Source organism: Cololabis saira, chromosome 15 (genome assembly GCF_033807715.1).
Source record: "Cololabis saira isolate AMF1-May2022 chromosome 15, fColSai1.1, whole genome shotgun sequence".
Lineage (NCBI taxonomy): Eukaryota > Metazoa > Chordata > Actinopteri > Beloniformes > Belonidae > Cololabis > Cololabis saira.
Window position 1 is genome coordinate 36,305,195 of NC_084601.1, and position 17,596 is coordinate 36,322,790.

At 37.3% G+C, this 17,596-nt stretch overlaps 1 protein-coding gene across 2 annotated transcripts in view; it reads left to right on the top strand.

The window, feature by feature from the left end:
• The window catches only part of chd4a (chromodomain helicase DNA binding protein 4a), a 58,117-nt gene that overhangs the window by 16,070 nt on the left and 24,451 nt on the right, over window positions 1-17,596 (top strand). For both annotated transcript variants that reach the window (XM_061741454.1, XM_061741453.1), the window contains exons 6-19: window positions 401-672; window positions 2,144-2,274; window positions 2,368-2,506; window positions 4,666-4,835; window positions 4,964-5,191; window positions 7,210-7,413; window positions 8,126-8,334; window positions 9,676-9,807; window positions 10,925-11,024; window positions 11,888-12,079; window positions 14,512-14,712; window positions 14,818-14,955; window positions 16,174-16,295; window positions 16,673-16,846. In XM_061741454.1, the coding sequence (XP_061597438.1) occupies window positions 401-672; window positions 2,144-2,274; window positions 2,368-2,506; window positions 4,666-4,835; window positions 4,964-5,191; window positions 7,210-7,413; window positions 8,126-8,334; window positions 9,676-9,807; window positions 10,925-11,024; window positions 11,888-12,079; window positions 14,512-14,712; window positions 14,818-14,955; window positions 16,174-16,295; window positions 16,673-16,846 (2,412 nt within the window). The remainder of the gene's footprint in view (window positions 1-400; window positions 673-2,143; window positions 2,275-2,367; window positions 2,507-4,665; window positions 4,836-4,963; window positions 5,192-7,209; window positions 7,414-8,125; window positions 8,335-9,675; window positions 9,808-10,924; window positions 11,025-11,887; window positions 12,080-14,511; window positions 14,713-14,817; window positions 14,956-16,173; window positions 16,296-16,672; window positions 16,847-17,596) is intronic.

Here is a 17,596-nt window from a genome sequence, read left to right on the forward strand (position 1 = left end):
AATACTGCAGGTAACTAATTAATTAGTGAAAACTCCATCTCCATCATATAGCGCCATTTGCCTCATTGTTGTCCTTTTTTTTTCCAAATGGGAAGTGATAAGGGAATTGTTAAAGAGCAGAATCGAAAATGGAATTGGAATCGAAAAAATCGTATTGATTCCCATCCATACCTATGGGACAAATAAAATAAATCTTACTCATCGCACCGCTCCTTAAAATGGGAACATTATCTCAGTTGTATTTCAAATGGTTTTTATTGTAGTATTTTATTTCTGCTCTTCTTATGAGTTTTGAAAATGAAACTGAGCTAAATTTGGTTATAATGACTCGTAACAGAATGTGTTTTGAAAATTGTTAAATCTGAACCCCTTATTGAAAGTTTTCCACCGTCTCCTCTAGACCCCTGATCGCAGCCAAGAACCCCAAGATCGCCGTGTCCAAGATGATGATGGTTCTGGGCGCCAAGTGGCGCGAGTTCAGCACCAACAACCCGTTACGAGGCGCGGCTGCTGCCAACGCCGCCCTGGCCACCGCCAACGTACCGGCCGCCGTGGACAACATGGTGGCCGAGGTGGCCCCGGTGGTCGTGGCCCCGCCGCCCCCGCCCCCGCCAGAGCCGCTGCAGACGCCGGCACCGCCGCTACGCAAGGCCAAGACCAAGGAGGGGAAAGGTGAACAGGCTCTCAGACATTGTTGCTGTCAAATACCAAGTTCATATGTCACTTAAATGCATCAACAAACCCACTTTTCATTCAAAACAATACACTTAAATTGCAAGATATAGTTAATTTGAACACCACTGTAATAATATATACAGGACTGTCTCAGAAAATTAGAATATTCTGGGAATCTTAAACTGTAAACCATAATCAGCAATATTAAAATAATAAAAGGCTTGCAATATTTCAGTTGATTTGTAATGAATCCAGAATGTATGACATTTTTTATTTTTTTTTAATTGCATTACAGAAAATAAAGAACTTTATCACAATATTCTAATTTTCTGACACAGTCCTGTAAGGTTTATAACAATTTAGTTCCGGGCTGCATGCAGGAAGTGTTCAAGCCAAGAGAGGGCAAACACGACCTCAGGGGAACAGAAATGTTTAACAAAACAGCAGGAAGAACAAATACAAACGGCAGATGTAAATCTGTTTTAGGAATAAAACTGTGGAACTTATTAGACAACGACCTTAAATTACCAAACGCAATAAAAGCATACAAGATATTATTCAAAGCAAAGGTAATGGACACATATATAAATGCAGAATAAGCAAACAAAGAAGAATGTACACATGCATGAAATAAAATGACAACCTAAATTGAGTTTGTCGTTTTCTTTTTTTTTTTTTTTTTGTGATCAAATTTTTATTTCTTTTTTCCATTTTCTGAAAAAACATGGGGCATGTATATATTTTTTTAACAAAAAAAAACCACCAATACATAACAACAACAAATGAATAGATAAATGTAATAACAAAAAGCAAATACAAAAAAAAAAAAAGGTAATGCCCATATTATTAAGTATAACAATGCAAAATTAACACATAAATTAAGGGCAAAAAATAAATAAATATATAAATAAATAAAAATAAAATCATAACCCTAGACATTACCCACCCACCCTCTGGATCCTATTGAACAAACCCCATTAAGCAGTTTTAATTTTTGCTTATTGAGGTAAAAGGGGGATTTTAGTTATACATTTTAAGCATAACTGGATAACATGAGTGTTTCACATCAGTAAAGCGATACCTAAAAAAACCTTAATCACATTCAAATTATGTATGACATTTATTTATATGCAACATTTTTTGTCGGTTTCTTTAGCATCTTTTCACTTTCTGTTTTCAGAGCTATTATTATTATCATTACTGTTAGTTATTTAAGCTATTATTATTATTATTACTACTATTATTATTATTTTGTGTAGCCTCATGATACTTCATTTGTTCTTTTTGTATATTTTATTACGTTAAAAGGTGAGCAAGATAATCTTTATGCTTCAAGCCCAGACCTTTTCGGTCAAAATAATCACAATGTTGACCAGGGAAAAACCTGTGGATGTTTGTTGATTTTTATGCTTGTGATTGACCGAAATAAATATCAACTAACTAAAAAATGCCTCTTTCTGGTTTGAAGGTCCCAACGCCCGCAAGAAACCCAAACCAACTCCCAAATCACAAGAGAAGAAGAGCAACGCTAAGACGAAGAAAGTTGCTCCTTTAAAAATCAAACTGGGAGGCTTCAACAGCAAGAGGAAACGCTCATCAGTAAGATCTCGCCACCTCTTACTTGAATTACACCCGACTGTGCACGTACATGCGTGTACAGGAAGATGGTAAGTCTGTGTCTGGTGTGTGCAGAGCGAGGAGGACGAGCCTGATATCGACAGCGACTATGAAAACGGCAGCATCACCAGCGTCTCCGTCTCAGAAGGTTCAACCAGCCGGGGCAGCCGCGGCAAAAAGAAGCCGGCCAAGAGCAAACCCAAGAAGAAGAAAGGTCTGTGCTCACGAGAAAATGCTGTTTCCAACTAGCCCTTTACATATTTTCCTCTTTCTTTTTTTTAAACTGCATTTCATATTTTGCACAAGATTGAATGGTAAACTTTGAGGTGGTTCTCTACGTGTTGAGGTGTTGCACTGCAAAAACTCAAAATCTTACCAGGAATATTTGTCTTATTTCTAGTTAAAATGTCTTATTTTTGGTCCAAAAAATCTCATGACCCTTAAAACAAGAGTCATTACTAGAAAAATAACTTGTTTGACAATTTTCACCTGTTTCAAGTACATTTTCACTTGAAATAAGTGGAAAAATCTGCCAGTGGAACAAGATTTATCTTCTCATTATAAGCAAAAAAATCTTGTTCCACTGGCAGATTTTTCTACTTATTTTAAGTTAAAATCTACTTGAAACGGGTGAAAATTGTCAAATAACGAGTTATTTTTTTCTCATTTTTAGTAAAAAAATCTCATTACACTTAAAACAAGACTCATCACTGGAAAAAACAACAATTTTCACCTGTTTCAAGTAGATTTTCACTTAAAATAAGTAGAAAAATCTGCCAGTGGAACAAGATTTTTTTGTTTGTAATGAGAAGATAAATCTTGTCCCACTGGCAGATTTTTCTACTTATTTCAAGTGAAAATTTACTTGAAACAGGTGAAAATTGTCAAATAAGTTATTTTTCTGGTGATGACTCTTGTTATAAGTGTAATGAGTTTTTGTTTGACTAAAAATGAGACATTTTAACTAGAAATAAGACAAATATTCCTGGTAAGATTTAGAGTTTTTGCAGTGTGTATTTTGGTAATCCGCACCAGTCTGCAGGTTAACATCCCTGCACAGAGCAGTAACGATGGGGCTCAGAGAAAGAGCTCTGACAGTGTGAGGAATGTTCAACATCACATCCACAGATTCACCCATTAGTCACTGCGGTTGAGACGGCCAAGTTTGGGTATATTTAGAAGTACGACATCTTGGGAGCCGTCGCCACTGACTGTGAGACCCTGCTCGCCTGCCGAGGCGTCTGTAGCTGCTGTGACGGGGAGACGTGCAAACCGGAGGACGTCATAGGTGGATTCACATCAGCAGCTGGAGGAGTCAAAGTCACCACAAAGAAAACAATCTTGGGAATCCTTTTTACTGCAGTCGCAGGGTCTTACTTTGTCTCTGAGGATTTAAAGTTTTGTCAGTTGGAATCCGCTTCTATATTATTGTCAAGCAATGCCACCGCCTTTTTTTTTTTTTTTTCTTTAAAAGGGGTCTTTTTAGCCCTACAATTAAAAAGATAACACTTTCACTGCAAAAACTCAAAATCTTACCAGGAATATTTGTCTTATTTCTAGTTAAAATGTCTCATTTTTAGTTTAAAAAAAAATCTCATTACACTTAAAACAAGAGTCATCACCAGAAAAATAACTTATTTGACAATTTTCACCTGTCTCAAGTAGATTTTCACTTGAAATAAGTAGAAAAATCTGCCAGTGGGACAAGATTTATCTTCTCATTACAAGCAAAAAAATCTTGTTCCACTGGCAGATTTTTCTACTTATTTTAAGTGAAAATCTAGTTAAAATGTCAAATTTTTAGTCAAAAAAAAATTGCACTTAAAACAAGACTCATCACTGGAAAAAAAAAACAACAATTTTCACCTGTTTCAAGTAGATTTTCTCTTAAAATAAGTAGAAAAATCTGCCAGTGGAACAAGATTTTTTTGCTTGTAATGAGAAGATAAATCTTGTCCCACCGGCAGATTTTTCTACTTATTTTAAGTGAAAATTTACTTGAAACAGGTGAAAATTGTCAAATAACAAGTTATTTCTCTGGCAATGACTCTTGTTTTAAGTGTAATGAGATTGTTTTACTAAAAATGAGACATTTTAACTAGAAATAAGACAAATATTCTTGTTAAGATTTTGAGTTTTTGCAGTGTTTAACTGGGGAATACCCTAAAAGTCACTCTAACGTCCTCTCAAATGGATGTAAAGCCCTCTAATTCTGTCTGTACTTGAGGAAAAAAGTGAGTCATTGCTTAGATTTACTCTGATAAATGTTGTAAACTCAATCATAAAGGTCTAGATTAGCGACCACCGTTACACCGTGCGACTTGCTCGTGTGTGAGAAGTGAGAGCTGATTTGGTCTGGCTTTGTCCCTCCAGAATCGGAGGAAGGGGACGGCTACGAGACGGACCACCAGGACTACTGTGAGGTTTGCCAGCAGGGCGGGGAGATCATCCTGTGCGACACGTGTCCCCGAGCGTACCACATGGTGTGTCTGGACCCCGACATGGAGAAGGCCCCAGAGGGCACGTGGAGCTGCCCGCACTGTGTAAGAAGCACTTTACTTTTCAGATTACAACCATTATCCAAGTTCTAGTCGCTTTCTCAACCATCAAATCGGAAGGAAATGTTGCATTCAAGCGTTTTAATTCTCCCTCTTGTCTCCCCGACTCCCAGGACAAGGAAGGGATCCAGTGGGAGGCCCGAGAGGAGCCGTCGGAGGGAGAGGAGGAGGAGGCCGTGGAGATTGAGGAGGACGACCACCACATGGAGTTCTGCAGAGTGTGTAAAGATGGAGGAGAGCTGCTCTGCTGCGACTCCTGCCCGTCGTCGTACCACATCCACTGCCTCAACCCTCCACTACCGGAGATCCCCAACGGAGAGTGGATCTGCCCTCGCTGCACGGTGAGGGGATTTTTGTTTTTTTCCCAGAACCTTTTGGGATTTTTTTTTTCTTCCTCTTTTAGTGGACACTTTAATTTTCTGCATTGCGAGTTTGAAAATACTTATTTCGTAATCCTTTCTTGGTAGTTAAAGATGTTAAAGCATTTTTTTTTTCTTCAACTTTTTTTTATTGGATTTTGCAGATTTATATAATTATATTAACAGAGTTAAGCACACTTTTTTCTTTTAGGAAAAACAGAAAAATACAGTGGTCACTTACGTATTGCAGCATACCCGAACAACCTATATAAAAATAGAACCACAATAAAATAATTAAATAAATAAAAAAATAAAACTAAGACAGAAATGGACAATTACAAAAAATAAATAAAAAAAATTGTAATGAGAATTATTAATTAAATTTAAAAAATACGGAAAAAAAAGGCACATCAGTCAGGTAATAGTGAATTGAAATAGAGATAGGATGTTAAAGCATTTTTAATACATTTTTAATTTAATATTTTTTTCTCTCACTTCATCTTTTGTGCTCATGAATATGAAGCTGCATGTGGTGTTTAATTTTTATATTTGAAACAATTATTCCACAAAAATATTGAAAGCATTTTCTTTTTGAAAATACTTATTTCGTAATCTGGTCTTGGTAGTACAGATGTTAGAGCATTTTTTTTTTTCAACTTTTTTTTTTATTGGGTTTTGCAGATGTATACAATTTATTTTAAAACATTTACAGAGTTAAGCACACTTTTCTTTTAGGAAAAACAACAGAAAGATACAGTGGTCACTTACGTATTGCAGTATACCCGAACAACCTATATAAAACTAGAACCACAATAAAATAATTAGATAGATAAATAAATAAATAAAAAAATAAAACTAAGACAGAAATGGACAATTACAAAAAATAAATAAAAAATTGTAATGAGAATTATTAATTAAATTTAAAAAATACAAAAAAACAAAGGCACATCAGTCAGGTAATAGTGAATTGAAATAGAGATAGGATGTTAAAGCATTTTTAATACATTTTTAATTTAATATTTTTTTCTCTCACTTCATCTTTTGTGCTCATGAATATGAAGCTGCATGAGGTGTTTAATTTTTATATTTGAAACAATTATTCCACAAAAATATTGAAAGCATTTTCTTTTTAATTCCACATTAATTCTGTGGTTAGTTAATTTAGAAAATAAAGTTAAACAAGCGTGGAAATAATTTGCTGCAGCAATAAAAGGGGGTTCATTGGATCAGTGTTTTCATTTTGATTATTTTTCACTTTACTAAAATGTCAGTGGCGATGTATTAATTTAATCAGCTTATACTGCAGATTAGAACACTACATTAGTTGTGGTATTTTTAAATGAATTGATGTGGAGGATTAGCTGTTTTAACTAGGGTTGATCCTGATCAGGATTTTTTAACTCCCGATTACTTGAGTTTGAGTATCGGCCGATCCCGATTTTATTTTATTTTTTTTTCCCGATCCGATCACTTTTTTTGGCTCCCGATACTTTTTCCCGATCAGATACAAAAAAAAAAGAGGACTAAAACTAAATGATCCCAAGTTTCTTTTATTGTCCATTGGAGAACAACATGGACATTTATTTCAACAAAGCTTATCAGCACTGGTGCAATAATAGTGCAATAACAAAAATAAATACATTTAACTTCAAAAGAGGTAGTTTAATGACATCCAGTCACAACTCACAAACACAAAAAAATTAAAATACTTTTTGGTTTAACCGTAGTGCAACATTCTGAATGGATGAAATGAATAGCAGCATAAACATATATAACAATTCAAACATGTAAACCATGTTAGTTTCGCTTACTTCGCTGGCCGGAAGTGACATTAAATGCAACGATATATAAAACGATTTAATATATATTAAAAACATTAATAACTAGTTATGTCCCGATACGTTTTTGGCTGATGCCGATGTTTTGAAAATGCCGTGATCGGACCGCACTAGTTTTAACGATAACGTGGAGTTGTAATACGATGCCTCTTGCCCCCCCAGTGTCCCCCCATGAAGGGGAAGGTGCAGAAGATCCTGACGTGGCGGTGGGGCGACCCGCCCCCAGCCACGCCCGTGCCCCGGCCCCCCGACCTGGCCGCCGACGCCCCCGACCCCGCGCCGCTGGCGGGACGACCGGACAGGGAGTTCTTCGCTAAATGGTCCAACTTGTCCTACTGGCACTGCTCCTGGGTCACGGAGCTGCAGGTGAGTTCAGCACAGGAGACACGGAGATTTGATTTGATTTTTATTTTGTACATGTCCGAAAGTAGAAAACTTTTTGCACACCGGATTTTCAGAAAAGTGCGTTGGAGAAGGAAAGCTGCAGCCAAATATAAAAAGAAAACTCCCGCACACCTTCTTCTCACCGTACATTCGTTTATTAGGCCAACGTTTCGGTCGTAGACCTTTTTTCAAGGCATCAAAAAAAAATGATAACAAGAGTAATCACCAGATAAATAACTTATTTGACAATTTTCACTTTTTCAAGCAAAAAAAGATTTTTCTACTTATTTTAAGTGAAAATCTACTTGAAACAGGTGAAAATTGTTGTTTTTTCCAGTGATGAGTCTTGTTTTAAGTCTAATGAAGTTTTTTTGACTAAAAATTAAACATTTTAACTAGAAATAAGACAAATATTCCTGGTAAGATTTTGAGTTTTTGCAGTGTGGTGACATTTCTGTCACATAATGTGACGTTCTGAAGCCTAAATGTCCGTTTCCCTCCGTTTACAAGCAAACGTTAAGACGGGAGTTTTTGAAAATCTCCACTTTGGCCGGAGTTTTCAGAAATGATGGTTTTTGGAGACTTTGAGCTTCGTTTTCGTGTAAACGAACGGCCAAAACTCATGAAAACACCACCGTTTTTGCTCCGTGTAAACGGGGCCTGAGTGAATAACCGTCTCCGTTTCCTCCCGCAGCTGGAGATGCACTGCCAGGTGATGTTCAGGAACTACCAGAGGAAGAACGACATGGACGAGCCGCCGCCCATCGACTTCGGCGAGGGCGAGGAGGACAAGTCCTTAAAGAGGAAGAACAAGGACCCCATGTACGCCCAGCTGGAGGAGAAGTACCTGCGCTTCGGGATCAAGTTCGAGTGGCTGATGATCCACCGCATCCTGAACCACAGGTAGAGCACGAGCTGCACGAGCTGCACGAGCTGCACGGCTCTGGACAAACCGTTGGGAGATGTTATCCCTTTGATGACGGACAGGCAGCTAGCAATCAACTCTGGCATTTCACCGTTTAATGTATTTAGTCCAAGAAAATGTGAGCTTTTTTATTCCCTACCCTCTTGTTTTTAAAGAAGTGTGTCTGTGAACTGTACTTTTATTACATCTTTGAATCAAGCTGCTTGAGTTGAGGGAATATTGCATTTGTTCAACTTGTCGTATCAACTTTTATGTTCCAGCCAGGCTTTTTGGTTTCTGTTGCTTTTTTTTTTTTTCTTCCTTTTTGTGTTTATCGTGTTGCATTTTATTCTTACAATACTGAAGGTTAAGCATTAAAACTTGAGATATGAAGGTTAAGCATTAAAACTTAAGATATGAGGACAATTATCAGGAATTGGCCAGGGTGTTTTTTTTTTTTTTTTTTTTTTTTTAGTTGTAGATGAATAAGACAAACCTTGCTGGTAGTGGTAATTTTTCTTTCTCCTTTACCTCAAAAGTGGTCAAAATGTTACCAAAGGCCTTTTGAGCATTTGAGTGTGATGCATTTATTGTTTGTAATGAGGGTTGTCCCGATCAGGATTTTTTAACTCCCGATCACTTGAGTTTGAGTATCTGCCGATCCCGATTTTTCCCGATCCGATCACTTTTTTTGGCTCCCGATACATTTCCGATACTTTTTCCCGATCAGATACATTTTGGCAATTAATTAAAAAAAGAAAAAAAATGACTAAAACTAAATTATCCCAAGTTTCTTTTAATGTCCATTGGAGAACAACATGGACATTTATTTCAACAAAGCTTATCAGCTCTGGTGCCACAAAATGTAAAAACATGAAATTGTAAACTAAAACAAAAATTGCAGAAAAGTGCAATAACAAAAATAAATAAATGTAACTTCAAAAGAGGTAGTTGAATGACATCCAGTCAAACTCACAAACACAAGAAAATTAAAATACTTTTTGGCTTAACCTTAGTGCAACATTCTGAATGGATGAATAGGAGCAGCTTAATGAACATGAACAGATAGAACATTTCACAATTTAAACATGTAAACCATGTTAGTTTTGCTTACTTCGTCACTTCTGAAAGTGACGTTAAATGCAACGATATATAATATAAAACGATTTCATATATATCAACTAGGTATGTCTCGATACTTTTTTGGCCGATACCAATGTTTTGAAAATGCCGTGATCGGGCCCGATCGATCGGGACAACACGTAGTTTGTAATAAATGATCCAACATTCAGATAACTTGATATAAAGCGAAACGTTTCCTGTGTGCTGTGTGTTTCCAGTGTGGACAGGAAGAACAACGCCCACTACCTGATCAAGTGGCGAGACCTGGCCTACGACCAGGCCACCTGGGAGGGCGAGGAGATGGACGTGCCCGAGTTCGACACCTTCAAGCTGCAGTACTGGAACCACAGGTGAGCTGCAGCTCAGCTCTGACCACGTTTACATGCAGTCAAAAGTCGGGTTATTGCTAATATTCCGGTTACTGAAACATTCAGAATATTCCGTTTACATGGTAATTAATCATTCGGGATATCTGGATCAAACCAGCGACGCACGGAGAACGTGATGACGCAATTACCGTCATTTCCACTTCTTCTTCCTGTATCCAAATTCAAAACAAATGCTGCTTCGTGCAACTTTTCGCTCACCTTCTTGTAAATCTCGCTATCCCGGTACTTTCTACCGTCTACAAATGCAGAAATGTTCATATCCTTCATTACATTTATGAAGTGATTAGTCTCCTCCTCACTCCAAAAGTGTAGCGTGGTCTTGCGTTTCTCCGTGTTTAGAAGAACTTCCTGCACTGCAAAAACTCAAATCTTAACAAGAATATTTGTCTTATTTCTAGTTAAAATGTCTAATTTTTAGTCAAAAAAAATCTCATTACATTTAAAACAAGTCTCATCACTGGAAAAAACAATTTTCACCTGTAGATTTTCACTTAAAATAAGTAGAAAAATCTGCCAGTGGAACAAGATTTTATTGCTTGTAATGAGAAGATAAATCTTGTCCCACAGATTTTTCTACTTATTTCAAGTGAAAATTTACTTGAAACAGGTGAAAATTGTCAAATAAGTTATTTTTCTGGTAATGACTCTTGTTTTCAGTGTAATGAGATTTTTTTGACTAAAAATGAGACATTTTAACTAGAAATAAGACAAATATTCCTGGTAAGATTTCGAGTTTTAGCAGTGTGGACTCAAAAGACCAGGATTCCTTGTGAACAGAACATGCACAGAAAGCAGATTCATGTTCCGTTTGATGGGGATATTCCATTTGGTGTTTACATGGCCCAATATTCGGGTTTTAAAAGGAGTAACCCAGGGGTCATATTCAGGTTTTTAAAAACCCGAATATGAGCAAATTCGGGTTATTCAAAGGGGTTATTGGTGTTTACATGGCCGTACAAAACCGGGTTATTGCCAATATTGGGGTTTTAAAAGGGTTATTGATGCATGGAAACGCAGTCTGTTTTCACATCTCTGCACCGCGTCTTGCTTTGTGTAACCGGGGGACTGTTTTTCCCAGAGAGCTGATGATGGGAGACGAGGGCCGGCCGGCGAAGAAGATCAAGGTGAAAGGAAGGGTGAAGCGGCCGGAACGGCCCCCCGAGAACCCCGTCATCGACGTAAGTCCACCGTAACGCATCAGAGTATTAGTTTGTTGTCTGTTTTTAAGCTCACTAGACACTTTTAACTCAGTCAGGTTTTCCAGGGATAGAAAATATGGATTGTTTTTATTTACTTTCGTTTATTTCGAACATGAAAAAAGACAAGAAAACAAATCCAGGTGGACATTCCACCACATAAAGAAAAAAACCAACATCAAAACACGTATTTCAAGTTACATGTTCGAAAAGGAGTGGGAGGAAATATAAATGTATTTAATCCCACCCCCTTTCCACAACTAAACCTAAATTATTTCTGTATTTATTTTTTATAGTATACACTAATTTGGATAAATATATATATCAGTTTTACAAAAATAACCTGTTTAATACAAGATGTAACCTCTATCATAAATATAATATATATAATACGTATATAAACATACAAAGACAACATGACAAAACACAGCTGGTGATCTTTAAACACTTTTATACCTCAAATAAACCATTTCTTTATATTTCTTCTTAAATTGTTTTATGTTTGTACAGTCTTTTAACTCCAAATTCAATCCATTCCACAGTTTAATTCCGCAAACTGATGCACAAACCTATTTTTGTTGTACGCATGAATAAAGATTTGAAGTTTAGGTTTCCCCTTAAATTATAACCCCCTTCCCTCCCAATGAATCATTTCTGAATGTTATCTGGTAGCGAATGACTTTTCTTTTTGCTTTAAACATTACTTGTGCAGATTGAAATGCCACATTAATTATAACGAATGCAGTGAGAAGCTTGTTTAAATAGTTTGGTTGCGGTTTTTGCCGAGTCCTTCTCAGTCCCTTCAAATACAACCGTCACCATGAATCCTCCGTTTGTGTCTCCAGCCGACGATCAAGTTCGACCGGCAGCCGGAGTACCTGGACAGCACGGGCGGGACGCTGCACCCGTACCAGCTGGAGGGTTTGAACTGGCTCCGGTTCTCCTGGGCTCAGGGAACCGACACCATCCTGGCCGACGAGATGGGTCTGGGGAAGACGGTGCAGACCGCCGTCTTCCTCTACTCGCTGTACAAAGAGGTGAGTGTTTCCCTCCGGGATCAGAGTCCCGTTATCAGCCAGGTAGTTCAGCTCATAGACGTATATACGTGACGCCCCATGGAGCTGCTGCGATACGTCAACGTCGCCGCCATATTGGATGGGGCAAGACTGCGCTGTAAACTAATACAAGTAAATGGACTTATTTTCATAAAGCGCCTTTCTACAAAGAAATGTACGTTTTACGTCTCATTTATTCATTCACACACGCACTAATATACTTGGAAAACAGTTCATTTTCTCAGATGGCAAAAATAAGAACTTTATTGATCCCACATAGGAGTAATTCATGTTATATCAGCTATAGAGAACAAGGTAGTGCCCAAAAACAATATATATCCCCCTCAAAAAAATAAGAAAAATAGAGAAACATATTTTCTCATCAACAAAACAAATTAAAACATTTTCAAATAACACATTTGAACCATTTTTCAGACAATAAAATAACTGAAAAAATCTGAAAAATGGTTCAAATATGTTATTTTGTTACTTGAAAATTTGGTTTATGTAAAAAAAATAAAAAAAATGTTGTTTTGTTGATGAGAAAATATGTTTCTCTATTTTTCTTATTTTTGTGAGGGGGGATATAGTTTTTCGGCACAACCTTGTTCTCTATAGCTGATATAACATGAATTACTCCTATGTGGGATCAATAAAGTTCTTATTTTTGTCATCTGAGAAAATTAAATATATTATATTTGGTGCCTAACTGTTTCCCAAGTATATTAGTGCGTGTGTGAATGAATAAATGAGACGTAAAACGTAAATGTATTTGTAGAAAGGCGCTTTATGAAAATAAGTCAATTTACTTGTATTAGTTTACAGCGCAGTCTTGAACATCCAATATGGCGGCGGAAAAACCACTCGATGCAGCGTCTACGTATATATATGTTTATGGTTCAGCTCATTCACTACAGGCTACTCATGATCCTAACAGTCTCCATTTCATTTTTAGTCTAAAATAACTTGATTATGGAGTTTACACCCGTTTTGGTTCAGTATTGTGAACAAGCCTCTCTTTGTTTGGATCTGTTGTGTCTGTCATGATTGTTGTCGGCTCATTGGTCAGGAGACACCCAGCCATTTTGTAGAAGTCAGGTGAAATGTAACGACATTAAGTTGGATCAGGAAGCAGTAAACATTCCTCCGTCACGCTGGTGGCTGCTGCCCCCTTCAGGCGGGAGGCCAGAATACACTTCCTCCATCCTTTTTATTACCTTCTGTGGAGTTACAATTTGAGAACTGTTTTCTGTCACCGTCATCTGTGGGGGGTTTAAGTTGTTTGTTGTAGTTTTTTTTTTTTTTTAATTAATGGGTTAATCAGGGTTTTTTTTTTTTTTTTTTAAATACCGGCCTGATGATTTACCGGCTTAATGTTTGTCATTTAAATTCTAGTTAAGTTTTAAGTTAAAGTCTTTAAGATTTTGAGTTTTGGCAGTGTTTGGCAGTAAATTATGAGACCTGCTGTATTGGAGCTATGGTTGCAAAGGGGTGGAAAATGTCCGGTAAATTTCCGGAAACTTTCCATGGGAAGTTAAGCTGGGGAATTTTGGAAATATTCCAAATTGGAGACTTTCCATGGGAATTATGGGAATTATTGGGAATTTATGGGAATTAACTGGAAATTGGGGGTAATTTAAACAAACCGTATCATATCCAAACATAAATGTAAATATTTATTTTGTCATAAGCAGATATCCATGCAAGATAATACAAAAACATGACATTTCAACAGATTTATTTGAGTAGAACTTTAGTTTTTATTCTTGTATGAACAATTATTTTAATGAACAACAAAAACATGATTGTTGAGTAAATACTAACTCACCCCACTCCCCCACCCAATCAAAAAGTAAAATGACTATGCTACAATATATTTCCCCCAACTATATTTAAGTTCCCTGTTAAGGGCCAACCTTCAATTCTGTAAATTTCTTATTTATTCCCGTTAATTCCCATGGAAAGTTTCCAACTTTGAAAATTCCCGGAATTTTGCAACCCTACTTGGAGCTCATTTTCTTTTAGTTAAAACTGTAGCGGGAACAGATGTTTAGAGGAACCTATGTATGTACCGGGTTAGAGGGGGAACATATAGGAGAACGGACCAGAAGAATATAGAGTGGATTAAAAATAAAAGTTAAGCACTGAGCTACATGTGTCTCCCGTCTGAGCACGCCATGTTACAAAAACCAAACATATCCGCCGCTTTTTCTTCTTCCTTCATCAGCGCGTTGTGCCGCATTAAACGTAGTCCGGGCGAAACACCTGCTTTGAGCTGCAAAATTAAACAATTCCTCGAGGCAGAAAAAATTCCTTGATAATTTTTTGTACTCAAATTATTCGAGGAATCGTTTCAGCCCTAATTTAAAGTGCAACAGCGACCCAGTCAGTGAGACTTCCTCTCTCCTCACCAGGGTCACTCCAAGGGTCCGTTCCTCGTCAGCGCTCCCCTCTCCACCATCATCAACTGGGAGCGGGAGTTTGAGATGTGGGCGCCCGACATGTACGTGGTGACGTACGTCGGGGACAAGGACAGCCGCGCCGTCATCAGGGAGAACGAGTTCTCCTTCGAGGACAACGCCATCCGAGGGGGGAAGAAGGCGTCCAGGATGAAGGTGAGAGGAGAGAGAGAGAGAGAAGGCTGATGAGGGAGGAATGGAAATCCTCCAGCTTTTTGATCTGCGACTTGAGCTTCTCTTCTACTCCTTCCCCCCCGATAGAAAGACTCATCCATCAAGTTTCACGTCCTGCTGACGTCGTACGAGCTGATCACCATCGACATGGCGGCGCTCGGCTCCATCGACTGGGCGTGTCTGGTGGTGGACGAGGCCCACCGGCTGAAAAACAACCAGTCCAAGGTACGAGAGCAAGATCGGTTGTTTCTCTTGCTGTATGTTAAGTACTGTTGAATTAACCTTTTAATCAGGGTATTAAAAAGTGATAAATGAAAATTGCCAAATTTAAGGCCATTAAAAGTGTTAAATTCACTGTCATAGGTATTATTTTTTTTCTTAAATTGGTATTATTTTTTACCTTTTATATTTTAAGCAGTCTATTTTATTGTCATTCACAAAGTGAAATAAATGTGAAACATCTGGTCAACATCAATGAGTCTATAAATCTGTTCTGTATAGTGTTCTATTGTTCAAAATCTGTATTAATGTTAAAAGGTCCGTGATTAACACTTAATGTTGTGACAGTTTTTAAAAAAAATCTGAAGGTAGTGAAAAAGTTATTAAATTGGTATTAAATTTAACATAAGGATTGCTGTATAAACCCTGTTAATGAATTATGAATGACTCTTGCTGTGCTATTGGAATGAACGTAGATCGTTTGTGGGTTTTTTTCTTACAAACTCAGTGTTGTAAATATGTACACAGAGACTGCGTTTCCATGCATCAATAACCCTTTTAAAACCTGAATATTGGCAATAACCCGAATTTGCATGGTCATGTAAACACCAATAACCAGAATTTGCTCATATTTGGGTTTTTAAAAACCTGAATATGAGCTCCTTTTACTCCTTTTAAAATCCGAATATTCAGTCATGTAAACGCCAAACGGAATATCCCCATCAAACGGAACAGGAATTTGTTTTCTGCGCATGTTCTGTTCACAAGGAATCCTGGTCTTTTGAGTCCAGGAAGTTCTTATAAACATGGAGAAACACAAGACCAGGAGGAGACTAATCACTTCATAAATGTAATGAAGGATATGAACATTTCTGCATTTGTAGACGGTAGAAAGTACCGGGATAGAAGATTTACAAGAAGGTGAGCGAAAAGTTGCGCGAAGCAGCGTTTGTTTTGAATTTGGATACAGGAAGAAGAAACGGAAATGACGGTAATTGCGTCATGATGTTCTCCGCGCGTCGCTGGTTTGATCCAGATATCCCAAATGATTAATTACCATGTAAACGGAATATTCCAAATGTTTCAGTAACCGGAATATTGGCAATAACTTGAATTTTTGACTGCATGTAAACGTAGTCATTGAGAACGGATGTAGCTGCTTTTCACTCGGCCTGAAAAATGTTTGTAATCTTGTATCTGAATGTAATCTTTTCCTTCCTGTAGTTTTTCCGGGTGTTGAACAACTACCCTCTGCAACACAAACTGCTGCTGACTGGAACTCCTCTGCAGAACAACCTGGAGGAACTCTTCCACCTGCTCAACTTCCTCACACCGGAGAGATTCAAGTACGTGTTGCTCCATTCTCTGAGATCAGATTCTAGTGTTTGGAAGCTCCTTTATGTATTACAAACCAGGAGTAATTTCAAGCTGATAAGCATTAACAGACCTTTCTATACAAGAATTTGTGATACAGCACTGGGTCAATTGTGGTTGCGCACTAGTGTTAAGTTGTAAAATATCAGGAAAGCAGCATTTGGTTTTATTTTAGATGTATTATTTTAAAACAAAACTTGTGCAGCAAGGAACAAAAGTCCTTATGAGACTGGAAAAAAAAGTGATGTCAAACTAAAATATCAAGTTTGATTCAGTCTAACAGCAACTTGATGCCAGTTTTTTGTGAAAGGAAAGTTCACCTACCTGTATCTTTTCTCTGCCACTGCAGCACCTTGGAGGTTTTCCTGGAGGAATTTGCCGACATTGCAAAGGAAGACCAGATCAAGAAGTTGCACGACATGCTGGGCCCGCACATGCTCCGGAGGCTGAAGGCCGACGTCTTCAAGCACATGCCCTCCAAGACGGAGCTCATCGTCAGAGTGGAGCTCAGCCCCATGCAGAAGTGAGTCTGAACACGGGACAGGCTTTCTGGATTAGAGTGGAATAGATTTCCTTTATTAGTCACACAACGGGGACATTTTCTTTATTAAAAAATAATTTAAAAAAATCTGAGGCAGATGTGGGAAAAATCAGTGTAAAAGTACTGAAGGTCGGCCTGAATCTCCTGGCAGAATATGTTTAATTCTCTTGTTGATGTTCATTCAGATGAGCATCAAGAGTTACAGACTTTCTCAGACGGCAAAAATAAGAACTTTATTGATCCCACATAGGAGTAATTCATGTTATATCAGCTATAGAGAACAAGGTAGTGCCAAAAAACTATATATATATATATATATATATATATATATATATATATATATATATATATATATATCCCCTCACAAAAATAGAGAAACATATTTTCTCATCAAAAAAACATATTTAAAATTTTTCAAGTAACAAAATAACATCAAAATAACCATTTTTCAGACAATAAAATGACATTTGAACCATTTTTCAGACAATAAAATGACATTTGAACCATTTTTCAGACAATAAAGTAACATTTGAACCATTTTTCAGACAATAAAATGACATTTGAACCATTTTTCAGACAATAAAGTAACATTTGAACCATTTTTCAGACAATAAAATAACATGTTTTGTTGATGAGAAAATGTTTCTCTATTTTTCTTTTTGTGAGGGGGGATATATATTGTTTTTCGGCACTACCTTAGGGCCAAACTATGACAAAAAAAAAGGAAATTAC